The following is a 19,340-nucleotide window of genomic DNA, read 5'->3' on the forward strand; positions in this document are numbered from 1 at the left end:
CTTTTTTAAATTTCATTTATCTGACAATGTTCGCAAGATTAAAGACACAGACAGATGCCAGTGGAAATGTATAGGTCTACAATTTTTTCAAATTGCAGTCAAATGATACTGAAAACTTCAAAGGGTTTTCACCCAAACATGAAGATTTGGCTAATGGATGAGACAGTAAAGTTCTCAACAGCTCTGAGGGATTCTGGTTCGAATTCAAACGATCAGCTTTTCAGAATTTTTTGCTTAACAGTGTTTCCATCTTAGTTTTGAAAGTTCAGTTCAGTTTAAAATTTTAAATCGCCTGATTGTTTTCTTAGTGAGGAAATAATATATAAGTAAAAAATTTTCAATTAGCAAAAAAATTTTAATTCAAATAAATTTGAATTTCTTATTTATACTATAAAGATTTATCTATTAATTAATAACGAAAACTATATTTTCAGCAAAACTTTTGAATAACTTCCTTTCGGTTTCTCTCAGTACATCTCTACAGAAACTTATAAGCGTCAACATTAATAGAGAAACAAAATGGATTTGTGCAGCAAAGTTTTTTATAATGAATGTTCTCGTATTTGGTCATATAATAATTACAGTGGTATATGTACCATCAGTAGGTAAGTACTATAAATGGAGATATGATATAAAAAATAAGAAAAAATTAAACTTATATAGTTATTTACTACTCAAAATTATTCTTTTAATCACTATATCAGTGTATTTCTATTAATAGGACTTATCATACTGGTGTATAAGATTACAGCCTCACAGTTGCACAGATTAAAATTGTTTTATTTTCAATTACCTGTACAGGTAATTGAAAATAAAACAATTTTAATCTGTGCAACTGTGAGGCTGTAATCTTATACACCAGTATGATAAGTCCTATTAATAGAAATACACTGATATAGTGATTAAAAGAATAATTTTGATTAAATTAAGGACATAAATTCATATTAATTAACGAAGTTATTTACTACTTTTATAATGATGCCTTTATTTTCATAAAAATAATTCTATAATATATAATAACAATTAAATACAGTAGAGTGTTTATCGTATGTCATTTGCCAGTTTAAAACGAACAGTAATGCAACATTTTGCCGCAAAGTGGTGTAAATGTAATTTTCGTGTTACTACTTGATGTATGCGACAAAATGTATACTTTAGTTTTTTTAACTGTTTCGGCTTTGAGGACAGTAAGAACTCATCATTTAGCAAACCCATTATGGTTTCGGCCCGACCCACAATGGGCAGCCGAATGGTGTGGTACGAAACGGTCTACCCCGAAAAATTCTTGGAGATCACTCGACCTGTTCGAATTCGATTACGAGTCCTTCGAAGCGGCAAGATACCATCTTGACCGCTCGGCCATTTTTCCAAAATGCACGAATATACTGTCAATCGCTAGTTGTTTGTTGCACCTGCGATTGGCAAAACAGTCACAATCATAATAAACACGATAAAGAAACCTAGTAAACCAGTTACGTTTTTACTGTACGTTTTAACTGTCAGGACGTGCGTGTGTATATACAGTACATACAAAATCCAGTAATCCGAAAATCTGCTGTAATTCGACAGCCGCCAGTCCGATATATGTTGGATTACAGCGACTCTACTGTATTTTAAATGTAATGAGAATGAAATAAATTTTACATGTACAGTATCTTTAGTTTTTTGAGTTAAAACTAATATAATTTATAGTACAGTAGGATTCCATGAAACGAGTTTTACGGCATAGATTATCTAAATAGCCGAATTTTCTTAAGGAATCACATGTTCGAATACATATACGTATCAACTACGTCGTAATAGTGACCATATTTATATTTATAATTAAATTTTCATTTAAAAATATTGGATATTCAGTGGTTACTTATACTTAAGACTTATATTATATTAGTATTGTTTGCTGTGTATAGCAGCGAAACAATTATACAATAGAGAGCGGTATTAGTTTTGACCAGCTGCATAAAAACTGATAGCGCCTTCTGTTTCATGATTATATTACTGATCGCCTTTAATTTCGTAAGTGCCTAGTAAATAGTCTCTGTCATGTATATTATTAACATTTTCTCTGTGCAAAATTAATTTTTTGTTAAAATTGCCATTACAAACACCGTGCAATTATTGTTTCTTTTCTTCAATAGAAATTTTTCGNTACAGGTAATTGAAAATAAAACAATTTTAATCTGTGCAACTGTGAGGCTGTAATCTTATACACCAGTATGATAAGTCCTATTAATAGAAATACACTGATATAGTGATTAAAAGAATAATTTTGATTAAATTAAGGACATAAATTCATATTAATTAACGAAGTTATTTACTACTTTTATAATGATGCCTTTATTTTCATAAAAATAATTCTATAATATATAATAACAATTAAATACAGTAGAGTGTTTATCGTATGTCATTTGCCAGTTTAAAACGAACAGTAATGCAACATTTTGCCGCAAAGTGGTGTAAATGTAATTTTCGTGTTACTACTTGATGTATGCGACAAAATGTATACTTTAGTTTTTTTAACTGTTTCGGCTTTGAGGACAGTAAGAACTCATCATTTAGCAAACCCATTATGGTTTCGGCCCGACCCACAATGGGCAGCCGAATGGTGTGGTACGAAACGGTCTACCCCGAAAAATTCTTGGAGATCACTCGACCTGTTCGAATTCGATTACGGGTCCTTCGAAGCGGCAAGATACCATCTTGACCGCTCGGCCATTTTGCCAAAATGCACGAATATACTGTCAATCGCTAGTTGTTTGTTGCACCTGCGATTGGCAAAACAGTCACAATCATAATAAACACGATAAAGAAACCTAGTAAACCAGTTACGTTTTTACTGTACGTTTTAACTGTCAGGACGTGCGTGTGTATATACAGTACATACAAAATCCAGTAATCCGAAAATCTGCTGTAATTCGACAGCCGCCAGTCCGATATATGTTGGATTACAGCGACTCTACTGTATTTTAAATGTAATGAGAATGAAATAAATTTTACATGTACAGTATCTTTAGTTTTTTGAGTTAAAACTAATATAATTTATAGTACAGTAGGATTCCATGAAACGAGTTTTACGGCATAGATTATCTAAATAGCCGAATTTTCTTAAGGAATCACATGTTCGAATACATATACGTATCAACTACGTCGTAATAGTGACCATATTTATATTTGTAATTAAATTTTCATTTAAAAATATTGGATATTCAGTGGTTACTTATACTTAAGACTTATATTATATTAGTATTGTTTGCTGTGTATAGCAGCGAAACAATTATACAATAGAGAGCGGTATTAGTTTTGACCAGCTGCATAAAAACTGATAGCGCCTTCTGTTTCATGATTATATTACTGATCGCCTTTAATTTCGTAAGTGCCTAGTAAATAGTCTCTGTCATGTATATTATTAACATTTTCTCTGTGCAAAATTAATTTTTTGTTAAAATTGCCATTACAAACACCGTGCAATTATTGTTTCTTTTCTTCAATAGAAATTTTTCGTTTATAACATTTCTTGATGTTTTTTCTTTTAATTTTTAATTAAAATATTTTAAAATATATTTGTAATTATTAAAAATATTTTATGTTCATATTCTGTTAATACTTTTCTGTTTAGTTTATCTTCTCTTAATATAGCTATGGAAACAAAATTGTTCACTTTATATTAATTAATTTACATTAATCGGTTATTTGAAATAATTTAGTATAAATATTATTCAATTACTTTCATAAATATTTTCAAAACATTTATTTTTACAGAATACCTACGAAATACTTATGACATGTGGCACAATATTGTTTTAGAAACAATTATGAACGGAATTGTACCTGTTGAATCATTCTTTTTTATAAGGTAATTAAATTGAAAAGTTTTTTATCTTCAATATTATTTTACTTAATAATTTATTACTAAAGTATTTTAATGTATATATAAGCATAGCAAATAGAAATTCATTTATTATAATGGCTTTCATATCATACTATGCATACCGAGTAATTGCAGTAACGTACATGATGTACTACAGTTAATGGACATTTTAAAAATCATATAAAATCAACAAATTTGCGTATTACGATGGGGTTTGCACCAAAAGGCTTGTCATGGAAGCGGAGTTTTCTGACAAGAAAAATTTTTAGTTAAAATTTTCTCTGATAGAGAATGTGATTATTATCACATAATCAGAACAGTATAGAAAACAAGTTAAGTTGGTATGGTATTAATTCATTTGCACTCGCGACCATGCTACAACAGCAGTTTTTTAATGTGCCCACCACTATGACATTTTGCAAGTTAGCCATAACATAACTCACAGATGCATGACGCATAGAATCTGTGCATGCCTTATTATTCGCTAATGTCAGCATTAAGTATAATAATGCAATAACTTGATATGCACAAAATACTGATGATACAGATGCACATCTTTTTAAAGGATTTGAGTTTGCATATTTTCGTGATGCAAACGATATAGTGCCTCTCTATTTGTGAAAAATTTATCTTATGCCAAAAAGTCTTCTTGTGAGGAATGAGAAATCTTTCGGTGTAATCCTCAGTGAAATATACCAATTCGTTTATTTTATACTAGCAGACCCTGCCACGCGTTGTTGTGGCTCAAAATGTATCTATTATAAATTTATAACACTTCCCCCGTGGAGGGGGAAATTTTTCTAAAAAATTTCTTTTTAGTGTACATTCTGTTGACGTACGCTATTAAAACGCAATAAAAAATGCAAAAACCCGCATCTAAAATAGTATAAATGGAAGCAGAGTTCTTTACTGTAAGCCTTAATCCTAATTTTCTCTTTTCAGTGGGGTTGAATTTCGACATGTATATTATATAAAATCACGTGCGTATTCGAATGCAGCGTTGTGTCAAAATTTCAAACGAATCGGTAGGAAGAAACGAACATTACATTTTTATTTATATAAATAGATAGAAGATGATCTGCTTTAGTTCATTTTCACAGAAAAGCATAATGCCTCCCAGAAAAGCAAACTTAGCGCGTCGTACTCGTAGCATCTGTTGGACATAAAAGCCTTAACCTAGATTATATCTTTTAATTTATATGAACGTCTAACGGAATAATATACAGCCTATGTCCACCCTGAAGTTTCATTCTAAATATTGGTGAAAGAATTTTTGAAATCGGATGAGTAGTTTCAGAGATTACATCCAAACTTACAAACATTATCTCTTTATAATATTAATATAGATAGTTATTATGATTTTTAAAGTCTACAAACTTTCAGGACATCTCTATATTTTTTTATTCAATGCTATCTAAAGATATATTTAGCAGTCTAAAAGAAATTTCGTTGGTGCATTGCAGGACACGCGAATTACATTTCCATAAAAATTTTAAAAGCAAACACATCACTATGGGACATTTTCAAACAAATGAAAACATTTTTCTGCATAAATATACAAGTTACAGCCAAGTTTTAGGTATTAAAATGGCCACAGCTTTCGAATGTCATTCTTACCACACATGATTCATATATTATCTTGCCAGCTCACAATTTTCTATAAAGCTGTTTTATGTAAAAAGACAATACTACATGTATCCTTCGGTAGTTTCGTCTTTATACAAATTTACGCTGAAATTTATGGACTCTACAAGCCCTCAGTAGAAAGGTCGACTCTGGAAAATACACATAAGGAAGTTCAACCCTGTTGACGATGCAGATCTATTATTTTAAAACTTATTAAAGATGCTACTACTGGTGTCATTCGTCAGACAATGAATAATGTTGCCAACTGCAACTATAGTGTCACAACAGGTGAATGTACCTATGACACCAGGTGGAAGGTAATCAGAAAACATGCGATGTTTTCCATATAAGCTCAGTAATAAATAGCAACAGTTGCTTACAGGAAAATTCAACTGATCTTTGCATTGATGTTGTTTGTCAGAACGAAATGGATCTGTCTTTGCCATAGACGATTCTGTAGAATGACGAATTATATTTTTAGCTCAATGGAATAGTGACTGTTGCACGGAAAAGGAATTTTACTAATGAAGAAAGTGATTTATTGAGGACGTGTTGCAGATTTGACTGCCTCGAAACAAAATTATCACACTTTCTGTGAGAAGCATCACAGAAGTTCAGTCACGTTCAGCCATTGACTAAACTGTACATCGCTTTCAGATTTTACTTTTAGGACAAGAACTTGCACAGGCCGGAAGAATAACGATCTAATTAACCTTTTTGGTTTATGAGCAAATGAAATACGTAGCAGGCTTCTTTATTAATAAAAAACAATCTTAAAAATTTGATTTTGTTTATACTTCTGAATGATGACTACAGTAAGCACTATCCCATGCACTACAAATATTCCTGTGTAGTATGTGTCTTGTACAAATGAAACATTTATTTTCTGTAACGTGAAAAGTAAGTTTTGGTACTAATTTTTATAGAAAAATTGCTCATATATGTCCAAAAATGTTATTATAGGAAATTTAGTTTGATTTCGAGTGGTGAAGATTCTAAACTCCTACATTTCTAAACAGCATTAAATAGGCTATACAGTAATTGCAATTGACCATGACACAATAATAAACAATTAATTATTACTTTTCTTGATTATTGAACGTTTTAAAGATCTTCCGCTAAAAGTGGTTCTTAATCTTTATGTTAGTTTTATTTCTTCATAATATAATCGTAATATAGCAGCTAATTCTGCATCATATTAATGATATATCTTGTGAACTAATTCTTGCTGCTGTAAGTTACCATCTATTGCTATTACTTTGTGTTAATATCGTGCTTTCATCCTTAGGAAATTAAGGGTAACAATTCAACACCACAGTACGTTTTAAGTCTTTTGAAAAAGCGACAAGTTGCTTACCTTTGTCAGTAACATTTAAAATTATGGATGCGCGTTCTGTTACATTAAAAATTTTTTATGTTTTTAACTGTGATAAAATGCAAAAAGCTGAATTTCGAGTGTAGGAATCGCTTTTATTAAAAAACTAAATGCTAACAACGAGTGAAATCGTCATTAAGTTCGATCTTTTTGGAGATACCTCCGGAAAGACACAACCCTCTTTATCTTTTCACTTCCTCCAAATTTAACAATCTAAATTTAATAGCACGAATCCCGATAACAAGCAAACCTCTTTACAATATTGCAGAAATTATCAATAAAAAACAAAGGAGTTATTACGCTTCAAACAGGGTGAACAAAATTAAGCCCCTCACACACTAACATTCATAAATATGGAAATTACCCCCGAATTTTTTGGAATTTTCCACGTTTTAAGATATTCTGATAGCAAGAAAGTAAAAATCATGAGCGGTAATATTTTGAGAGATCGCCATAGTTTCTGTTATGTATAACAGCCGGGAAAATAATTCAATCTATAAATATTTTCTGTAAAATGGAATGATGCTAATACAGAAATATTCGTGAAACTTCCATTACTTCCATTTTAAACAATGACATTCACATAAAGAACTATTGTTGAAATTGATTTAAAATAATATATGTTTTAAAAAAATCACTTAAAAATATATTTTAATGTGGTTTTATGAAAAATGTTTAATGTTCTTGTTTTTTAAACATTAAACGGTTCTCTGTTTTTTAGGTGTATATATTACTGTGTAAGACCGATATCTGGCGAATGTCAACATTCTCCGGTGAATGTCAGCATTCACACAGTCGTTTCGTGTATGTACGAAATATTTGTTAAATATCATTATTTCTCACTTACACTGTCAAATGTCGACATTCAGCTTGCACTCATGGTGAATTTTGAATAAAAATATCTTTATTACGTTAAGACAAAAATGCAACTTTTTAATATGTCAAAATAGGAGAAAGCCTTAGTAACAGCACATGTAAATAAACTGTTGAACATAAAAAGAACAGTACATTCTAAATCATTAAAGAAAATAATATAATAATAAACTTACACATAAATTATGTGATTAACGTTATACAATCTATTTATTGCAACAACTTAAACTGTTATGGCACTTTGAATTGCACAAGAGTCCCTTTCTTTTACAACTGCATTTATTCGTGGAACACTTCTTTTTGCAATGACAGAGTATATAGCCTTGCCCTTCACTTTTCGAATTAGCTTCAGCTGCTTCTCTCAGCAATATTTCTTGAGAAGAATTTTCATTTATGGAAAGTGAGTTTTCTTTACAAATCACGAACTAATTACGTTATTACGTGATAACGATCTGTTAATGGTGTCTTTTATTCGGATATCGCCGATGACTTACCGACGACCCGTCTCATCCTCCGCCACTCGACCTGACAAACCGATCCTCATCTCACGGGATCAAAAGAACAAAAACGCCATCTAGTGACAAAGTGGTTTCCACCAAATCGTTGCGGGAAAAAAGGAACGACCTTGTATTCCTCCGGCTATCCGCAAAGGATTTGGCGACAGACTATCACCTCTCTGTCGACATCGGCATCTGTCGGTCTCTGTCGACATCTCGGGTGTCGTTTCGACCTCCACCAAAGCTTATCTGTGCTTGTCGGCCGATTGTTCGAATGTATAATAATATAACCAAATATTCGGTCTTTTACCGACGTATTTTGTATGTGTCGACATTTACCAGAGAATATCGACATTCTCTAATTTTGGTCTTTCACAGTAACATATATATTATATCAATGTTAAAATAGAATATTAATGTATTTTTTAAATTTATTATATAGAATTATTGATGTTTACTAATAAAGTATTTTGTTTTAATATTATGCAGTGCATTTTTAACAACTTATCTAAGAAAAAACAACATAAAACGTTCTAAATTTTATTACATTTTCTTTCTTGTAAAGAGATACGTCAGGTTTGAAAATACTTTTGCATTTTATTAGATAAATTTACAGGTTGAAAGTAAATTTTATTACACGTATCCTTTTCATTTTATATTTCAGATTGACTTTCCCTGTTCTTTGTGTTGTTGCAATTGCAGTTATACTACCAAATCTTGTAGATGGTCCCCATTGGCATACTCTTGTTAATATCTGCGTAAAGGATGTTGAACTGAAGTGGTGGAAAATAATACTACATGTATTTAATTTTGAAAACATTGGCATTACAGTAATTTGCATTTATCTTCAATCGAAATCTTAAATTTATGCTTAAAATAACACAAATTGTTATGCTCTTTTCTTGCAGATGATTAGTCACGTGTGGATTATGAATGTAATCTTTCAATATAATATCATCACTGTTCCTGTATTATTTGTTCTAGACAGGTAAGAAAAATTGTATAATTAAAATGGAATTAATTGTAAATAGAAAAGAAAGTGATTAAAAGTAATTTGGATGTAATTGACCTGAAATGCATGTTTTTGTAAAATTTGCTGGATGACACTTAAATCAATTATGTAAGTACTGTACATATTACCTGATCGATTTGGCACTGTTGTATAACCAAATTTTCACAGTGAATACTGGATGAGCTGAGAAGTATTATACTTTTGTTGTTGTCGGAAAGTATTTAAACGGGCAAAATTTATTTGAGAATAATAAATGAGCATGGAGATTGCTGTTTAATACTTCGATACTCCTACACAGTGCACTCTGATACTGAGCACTCTGATACGCACATGAGCCATATTTGTTATAACATGGCTCATATACTATACAGTACGTATAGCAGTATTGACAACTAGCAGGTAATCTGTGCTCAGATAACCGATTGTAATATCCACGTGGGACTATTGTTTATATACGATCTCTCTATATATATGTGTGTGCTATTAACATATGTACTGTATATTAAATTAATAATAGTTAATAGTAGCCCTTCCTAGAGTACAAACATGTAATTTGCATAAAAAGATTGTGAAACTTACAAATGAAAAATGTTAGTACATTAAAAGAAAGTGAGCCTACGCAGTAGCAAATCTAAATTATTGCAGTGTTCTGTTTTTCGAACTGTTGAATACATGTTCCTTCAAAAGGATATTACCTTACTCTTTGGGAGGATCATGATACGAATCCGGTTTTTTCTCATAGTTTATGATAGACTAGTAGCCCGGGACGCCATCTAGTGTGCGTTCTTTACAAATTCCCATAAGGCACGGTTCCTTTGACTTTTTTGTTCCTATCAATATGCTCTACAGCTCTGTTAAAGTCCCAATCGCGGCTTACGGATCAAGATTTCTACCTATTAAACATTCTATACATATACTTTAAAATAGTTTGATTTGTTTATTTACCTTCGCTTGTAAACCTGGATTTTAAATGTATCCGCCATTTTTCAACAAATTTCCCGTGAGTTAATGGGCGATGTTCACTGAGTCACGGGATGTTGTAAACGTGCGGCGCAAGGTTAATCAAGGCATGTAATAATGCAAGGCATATAATAATTATTTATATCATTTCGTGGTATAAAAAATAAATTCATATCAATAATAAATTCCTATTACAAATAAAAATAATTTATTGTTAATTTAAAATTATCGCTAGGGCGCCTCTAGTGCCCATTTTTGGCATACCGTTACGCGGACAGACGGTCGCGCGTTAAATGGGTTATATAGATAGATAATAGGAATTGAGACAACTTATTACGCTGATTGATCTTACCTGATTATTTCAGTTTATTCGTAACGTCATGAAATGTTCCTTTCTAATTGTTAGGCAATTAATCAATTGTATAATTTTTTATTTGAAAACTGTTTAATATGGCACAAAGTTCTGTAGCTTTGGTTTCATTACTATACGGTAAGGTTATTTTTTGTGAAGAAATTCCAGCAAACTTTACGTGACTAGACTATTGCTCGCGGAACATGTGGCTAATATGCATTTATAAAACATTTAAAGTACCTTATAATTTAGTCTTATTAGATTTAAGGAATACTTACGCTTGTTAAAAAATACTTTACAAGTATACTAATATGCATCTCCTTTACATTCATTACTGCTAGTACTGATCGTATTAACAGTAATCAGGTAAAAAAATGAATGGGTAAATTTACTGGTCTTTGATAATTTTTTACGGGTGAATTCGATTAAAAGTAGGTACACATATTATATACGTAGACAGTGGATTTAAACTTGAACATACTTTGGGTAATTTACTTTTAATTTACTTTTTAAATTATTAATATAGAATATTTTACAATTATAGTTTATATTACAGTACATCATTATGCTGAATGGAAGATTTCTTATTTGATCGATTAGGCTTGGACCTAGGGGCACAGCAATAAAATAAAAAAAATAAATAAATTTAAAAAATTTATAAAGAAATTAAAGGAAATTAAATCTTAATCTTAACTATGAACTAGATAAGATGTATCAGTTGAGTAGTATTAATATATATATGATCGAAGGGATTAGTCTCCAGTCATTATTAAGTCAGACCCTACTGAAGATACACATGACCCCCATTATTTCCCTACCATCTCGACCTTTAACCACCTGAATTTAGCAATAACAGCATCAATCCCGCCAATAAACAAACCTCTCTGCAAAATTTTCTATTTTTTAGTTAGGAGGATTGCCCACAAATCCATAAGTCGGCACAAAGTAACTAATTGAACGGCTAGAATCACGTTTTGGTATTTTAGTTCATCAGAAATAAAAAAGAAAACACGTTGGCGCTGTAATATTGACCAATATAATTTATTTCTGAACTATTATTGCCTTTTTCAGTAACGGAAAATATAGTATATGGGTTTATTTTACTGTTCTATTAGAGATGCTAAAAATTAAAATACTGTAGTCATGTTAAAAATAATGCAAAAAGTCTTTTAATTAATGTGTAATTAGCAAAGAGAAAAACAGGAATTCAGGGTGGGGTGAGAAATGGGTTGTTTTTACGGTTAAAAGAAAACTAAATCGTTAGATGGAGCTCGAGCGCCCGACGTATTTGTTTATTATACAAGATTGTAGGTTTCCTATTTCGCCACTTTCGAACGGTTGGGAATTTTATATTTTTGACTGTAATGGACTTATGTACAGGAAAAGCGATTTATTTTGATACTTGAACAACGTTTGTACTCTCAACCATTCTGTCAAACGAAGCTAAACAATATTTGAGACTCACCAAAGTGATATAAAAATAATTGAAAGTTTTCTCTTGTGTAAATTAAAGTTAACCTAACAGAAAAGAAGATTATGATGTGTAAAATTAGATGACTGTAGATTTATTGATATTACAACAAAATACAGAGCAGGTTTATAGTAGAAGATTGTATCAAATATAATTTATAATAAATTTTACAAAAACGTATTTAAGTAAAACTAGTGAACCAGGCTTATTTCACTCCCAGCGTATTTAATTAAAAGTTTTCAAAATGCATTACGGCTTTATTAGTCCCTTTCAATTGCATTACATACAGGGTGTATCAGAATGACATTTTAAAAATTTGGGGGAATGTAGAGGATGAAATTTTGAACGTTTTTGATATAAGGAACCTATAGCCGGAAATTTGAACTAAAGTTTCTACAGCACTTTGCACGTTCTATGCGGTCGATATGCTGAATGAAACAGCAGACTACAGTATTTATGACAAGTTTTATTGACAAAAAAATAGAGTACAATGAAACTATACGTCGAATGAGTGGCTGCACTACTTTAGAGTAAATGTTCAATGTGACGACCACCAACTTTGTTACATAATGTGCAACGACGAACGATGTTTTGTCCGACCCTCAGTACGATGCCAGGCTCCCCTCTGATGGTACTATATGCTGTAAAGATGCTCTCCGTAACCTCATCAACTATTCTACAGGTGTTGCGTACACAAGGGACTCACGTTGACTAGTTGTGTGTTTACAGCACGGAGCCAGTGGATGCAAGTGGTGACTTTAAGGACGACAAGCACTAAGTACACAACGTCCTGTAGACAGGCTCAGTTAGACCACTGTAGTGTGTTTACAGTCTTCCATCCGCAGCAATAATATGACGTGTATGGACAGAAGGGTAGCTACCAAAGTGAAGGGCGGTCAAGCACTTTTTTCTGCTGTAGAAACTTTAGTTCCAATTTCGGGCTATAGGTTCCTGATATCAAAACGTTCAAAATTTCATCCTCTATAATCCCCGAAATTTTTAAAACGTCATTCTGATACACTCTGTACAGTCGACCCCCTATAATTACGGTCCCTATAATTACGATTCCTATAAAACTACGAAAAAATTGCTATCGGTATCCGTAAAAAATAGTAAAAGTTCCCTATAAACACCTCAAACGTCATCGGGCAGCCGAACTACTTTCCCGCCGTCCGTAGCGCCACGCTACGGAGAGATTTCTATCGTCTGGACAGTATTATATAAATTATATATAAATTAGGTACTGTACATATAATTATATATTAATTATATATAAATTAGGTACTGTATATATAATTATATATTAACTTATTGTAACTTTGTTATAATTAAATATATAATTTCCGCCGTCTAGCGTGGCGCCACGCTACGGAGATTTTTACGCTAACTATCGTCTGTCAGTATGTAAATTAGGTACCGTAAGTCTAATACAGTACTGTAATTTTATACATTTCTTGTGAAAGAAACATTTCTTATTCAACGGCGATTAAAATTATTTATATTAATGATGTCTCCGAAGTTCTACGAAGTTTTCACAGAAAAATAAGTTGTTAGAAATCGGCCGCTCTTTGCTGAGCTGTTCCGCGACGAAAACAATGTTGAGCAATGGCAATGTCGAATGGTGACACTCGGTAAGTAATCCTACAATTTTTTGTTTATAGCGTAGTTTATACGGATTATTCCCAAAAAATATATACGTATTTTGGAAATGTTGAGTCGGATTAGTCTAGAATCGATTAATTTTATGGAAGAAAATCTTTCAAACAGCCGTAGTCCGTAAACTTGACACGTGTCGGGTTGTGATTGGAAGGATTCGTAAGAAATCGGATTCCTAAACAATGAAACGTATCTCTATCTTATAGGGGGGTCGACTGTATATGGATAGCAATCTAAAAGAAAAAAAAAGTTTATGGTAACTATCGCCAACATTGCAATAATCTTTAGAAGTACAATAATAATAATAAAATATTATCAGAATTAAAAAATATATGTAGATCATTAATTGACATTATCTTTAGTCATTTAAAGATGGACAAAGGAATCATATTATTATAGTAAAATGACGAAAAACCGCTGAATTAAAAAAAATACAATACGAGACCAAGAAATAAATATCAATATCTTGAATGTAGAATCTTTTTTTTTAGATTACTACCATTGTAATCCAATAGAGTTGTAATCCAATAGAGTTGGCCAGTAAGATCGAAGTTCATTTTCGAAAGTGTTAATTAAATACAATGAAAGTATAACGAACCTTATTCATTAGTTTTATGTAACTATGTTTTTGTAAGTTGATAAAAAAACTGGCAAGAGACTTTTTAATAAATATTGCATTTTGTTTTTAATTTATAGGTGGCCGAAAATTGGAATTATGTTAATGATCATCTTGAGTTTAGTAGGATTTTCTACATCTGCTGTATTCATCTTAACTCATAACTATACATTTGCACACGGATATTCTACTAATGTTCAGTAAGTCATTAATACTTAGAATTTGAATTTTTAATTAAATACAGAGATATGTGTTCCAAATATCGAAAGACAGAAAACAATGTACAGGGTGTTCGCATAGACGCGAAAAACGTCATTTCTCGAATTTTTTTATAAAGTAAATACGGATATATGTATTTCATGATTAAAGGTATATAAGGTATTTTCTGATATACAGTAGACCCCCTATAATTACGGTTGCTATAATTACGATTCCTATAAGACTGCAAAAAATTGTGACGGTATCCGTAAAAAAAGGTAAAAAAAACTCCTACAATTACGTAAAACGTCATTTGGCAGCCGATCTGCTTTCCCGCCGTCCGTAGCGCCACGCTACGGACATTTAGGCGGGTAAATTGAGTTTAGTTTCGTCTGTACATAAAATTATATATTAATTATATATAAATTAGGTACTGTATATATAATTATATATTAACTTAATTTATTGTAACTTTGTTATAATTAAATATATAATTTTCCGCCGCGTAGCGCCACGCTACGGAGATTTTACGCTAACTATCGTCTGTACAGTATGTAAATTAGATACCGTAAGTCTAATACAGTACTGTAATTTTATACATTTCTTGTGAAAGAAACATTTCTTATTTAACGGCGATAAAAATTATTTATATTAATGATGTCTCCAAAGTTCAAAGAAGTTTTCGCAGAAAAATAAGTTATCAGAAATCGGCCTCGGTTTGGTGTGCTGCTTCGCGACGAAAAACAAGCTTGAGCAATGGCGATGTCGAATGGTGCACACTCGGTAAGTAATCCTACAATTTTTTGTTTATAGCGTAGTTTATACAGATTATTCCCAAAAAAATATACGTATTTTGGAAATGTTGAGTCGGTTAGTCTAGAATCGATTAATTTTATGGAAGAAAATCTTTCAAACAGCCGTAGTCCGTAAACTTGACACGTGTTGGGCTGTGATTGGAAGGACTCGTAAGAAATCGGATTCCTAAAGAATGGAACGTATCTATGATCTTATAGGGGGGTCGACTTGTATATATCAGAAAATACCTTATATGGTAGTTGTCCAGATCATCGATATGTGACTGTAAGAGGCAAGAATTTCACTGCTATAATTTCAGGAATGAAGATTTGTTACTCAGTCCTTTTTCAACTGCTATGTTGAAAAAGGACTGAGTTTGCTATTTTTGCTTCCACCAAAAAATAGTCTCTTACCATGCAAAGAATAAATCCACATTTAGAGCATCTCTTCGTAAGGATCCACACTTACATAACTATCAAAGAAGAACGATCAAAAATAATATACGATGAAATCTTAGTAATTTTTGTCGATGATTCTTTTAGACAACTTGGGTCACTTAGCAATCAGTCGATAGCAATGCGGGCGAGTCAAATCCAGGACAAAGATGGAAAATCCATTTTAGTGTCCACAAGATGAAAAGAATTAGAAAATTTACTCAGCAGACATTGTGAGCCTGTCTGAATAAAACTTTGATAATTGTAATCTGAATTCGGTTATTCTTATCACTATCTTCTGACAGGTATTTTAATACTACATTTTCGTGCTAGTAGCCTCAGAACGTCTCTTTTAATCTGACTTAATTGTTATAACACTTGAATAATAATTATAATAATCATTATTATTATTATGTTGGGTTTAGTGGGTTATACTTGGTTGACACCGGTGGCTGTGTACTATGCAGGACCAGAGTCAAGGCATAGCAACCAAAACAAAACTAAAATTAAATAAGTGTGTCAGTGTCTGTATTCAGGAATTTCCTAACAATATGGCATGTATTCAATATAGTGGCCCTCTGTGAGAAGCTAAGGGTATAGGTGTGCTACCTATATCACTTACGGGCACAAAATCGCAAGATTGGCTTACTAAACTTTTTCTAGGAGGGCGGTAAATGTTTAAGAACGATCTAGAGCAGGGGTGACCAACCTTTTCAGAAGGCGGGCCAAATTTCAGAAATAATGTTTCCTGCCGGGCCACGCACCTATTTTTTTTTGTTTTAATTAAAGTAAACAAGCAAGCGTGCTACAGCTTCAACCATATCGTCGCTTCCCAATAGGTGAGATTGTGGTCAAACACTTGCCTGGTTTAATGTAAAAAGACACAAAAAATAGGTATATTTATTTTTTTGAAGAAAATAAAACATAACCGAGAATCAAACATATTTATTAGACAATTTAAAAATATTTAAAAGTGAGACATCTGACTTTGTTTTACAGAACTAAGTGCATCAAAATTGATCGCCACTGATGTTGCTACACGCAAATAGTTTTCCAAATGAACATCAGTAATTCGATCTCACTTGTGATTTGATGTACTTCATGCAACTAAAAAACTGTTCACATGCATAAGTGTTTCCACATAGCGAAACCATCGACAGAGCATGTTTGTAAAACGCAAGCTATTTATCCTTGTCCAAATACGTTTCATAGAACTCTTCCAAACCAACTTGATGGAATTTATCCAACGTTTCAGGGTTTACTTACTTATAGAATCGATATGGTAGACGGGCTACTTGGTTACAGTAGTTTGAACTGTAATTATAAATATGTTAAATATGTATTTTAACGTCGATTGCAAAATCTCTCCAGATGCATTGCTGATAATAAAACGAAACTACAGAATAACACGGAACTTTGTCAAGCTGGACTGAAAGTAGTTATGAGTATGAGCCCGACAGCATTGCGAGCTTCCCGATAACGCCGAAGACCACAGAACATATATAGCGGAAGTTGAAGTCTCATATTAAATTTTATCAACGCTTAGCGTCGGACAAAAAACTAAGTAATCTTGAATGTCAAATAGCGGGATATTTGAAATAGCTAAAAATCTATGAATTTTTCCAAAAATGAGAGATATTTCAAACTTCTCTTAGCTATAATTTAAAAATACATGATACGAATAACTCATGAGGTAATGTTCTTTTGATGATATGTACAATAAAGTTAACATTTACGTTCATTTGAACTAGCTCCGTGGGCCGCAACATGACTCCCGGCGGGCCGCATGCGGCCCGCGGGCCTCGTGTTGGCCACCCCTGATCTAGAGGATTAATTCTAGATCTCGTCAGGGTCCTGACACCAGTTAATCAGTTTTATAACACGCGGATTAACACGCATAGGATGCATGCAAGATGAGGTTGAATCTAAAAGACGGCAGAGACATTTCTTAACAAATGAACAAATATTTAATAAAACTAAGTAGATAAATTCATACAACAATCTAATACTCTAATGCTAAACTAAACCTATGCTTATTCTACGAGAGTGTTTTCGAGAAAGAGTTTACATCAATCTATTTCTAATATTACTTTCACCTGTAGGTCGTTAACATTTTTCCTCTTGTATGCTTTCTTCTTCGAAAATTCTCTTCCTTACTTAATTCTGTATTTCATATTCTTATAAAAGTTCGATGAGTTCGTTTCTTATCAATAGTTGGTTTCTTCGTATGGCTTTTCCCTTTTATTGGACTGCCTTATATCGTTTGTCTAAACTTTTTACGTATTTCCTCGGTATGGCAATTGTCTCTTCTTGACTGATTTGCCGCGAAGGTACTGTATTTTATATATGGCAAGGCCTTCCTCTCACGGACTGCAGCCTCGAGTGGCGCGAAAACGGCCCTTTTATTGGTTCTTCTGTACCGTGTGCAAAGTTATCAACTCATCAACAGTTCGCCTGGGAAAGGAAGTCAACTTCCCTTCAAAAACTGATGTTACATCCGTTTTTTTTAGATAAAATCTTGGTAAAGTTCGAAATATTATTTTCTCTAAAGTTTTTAGTTTTCTTTTGAACCTATTATATTATCTATAAACTTTCTCGCCACTTTTGACTCTCACACTTCTGTAGTGTGATGTATGTATTTCTACTCAATTGTAATGTTCCCAGGCTTTTGTGTAGTGTGTGTGGTATCACACCTGTACAGGAGAGAACGACAGGTACAATAAGCACTCTTTCCATCCTCCACAGATGCCTTATTTCCTGGGCGAGTTCTGTGTACTTGCTAATTTTTTCATTGAATGTGTTTTGTATATTGTGAGTGTTTGGAACAGACATGTCTATAATGTATGTGATTTTATTGTGTTTGTCAATGAGTGTGAAGTCTGGTCTGTTGTGGTAAATTGTTTTATCTGTGATTATGGCTCTGTCGTAGTACATTTTGTGCGTGTTGTTTTCCAATACTGTCTGTGGAATGTAATTGTAGTATGGTAATAATTTGCATTTCTTTGCAAGCTCTTGAGTGTATGATATTTGCTACTTGATTATGCATGTGTAAATAATCTGTCTGTGGCAAGAGCTTGCACCCAGAACTAATGTGTTGTATAGTTTCTGGTGTGATGTGACATTTTCTGCATGTGTCATTTGAGTATGTGTTTTCTGTAGTTTTAAGTATTTATGACCTGCTCCTCTATGGAAATCATGAATCCTTCCGTCTCCCCAAGGAGGCATCCCCGATCTAACTAGCTTTTTGACGCAGTTTTGCCAAGAAAATCCTTGGCCATGTCATAAGGATGCCTGCCGTGGAGTGCCTTTCTTGTCCACGATTGCTTAATGGTGTCTACGCTTTTTATATGCTGTGTCAAGTCTGTATGATGTGAGTGTAAGTTTAATGGTGTGTTATTTGAGTCTGCTAGAGTTACAGCTTTATGTAATTGTGATGTTTCTTGTTTCCTGTAGAAAAACTCTCGCAGTGATTGTATTTGTTTGTAGTGAAGGTTAACTATGTCAATCAGGCCACGTCCGACATTATTACCTGGAATTATGTTTCTATGGCGGATTTAGGATGATGTTGTTTATGCTTAGTAAGTGATGTTCTTGTTTTCCTTTGGAG

The 19,340-nt window shown here is 32.6% G+C and overlaps 1 protein-coding gene across 1 annotated transcript in view; it reads left to right on the forward strand.

The window, feature by feature from the left end:
- Positions 1-19,340, forward strand: part of LOC111636621 (O-acyltransferase like protein-like) — an 88,859-nt gene that overhangs the window by 34,511 nt on the left and 35,008 nt on the right. Inside the window, exons 6-11 of the mRNA XM_023381904.1 lie at positions 435-605; positions 3,760-3,853; positions 8,729-8,815; positions 8,904-9,069; positions 9,148-9,227; positions 14,387-14,506. Of these exons, the coding sequence (XP_023237672.1) occupies positions 435-605; positions 3,760-3,853; positions 8,729-8,815; positions 8,904-9,069; positions 9,148-9,227; positions 14,387-14,506 (718 nt within the window). The remainder of the gene's footprint in view (positions 1-434; positions 606-3,759; positions 3,854-8,728; positions 8,816-8,903; positions 9,070-9,147; positions 9,228-14,386; positions 14,507-19,340) is intronic.

Source organism: Centruroides sculpturatus, unplaced genomic scaffold (assembly GCF_000671375.1).
Source record: "Centruroides sculpturatus isolate CEXI.00-Female unplaced genomic scaffold, Cexi_2.0 scaffold1065, whole genome shotgun sequence".
In the NCBI taxonomy this organism is placed as follows: Eukaryota; Metazoa; Arthropoda; class Arachnida; order Scorpiones; family Buthidae; genus Centruroides; species Centruroides sculpturatus.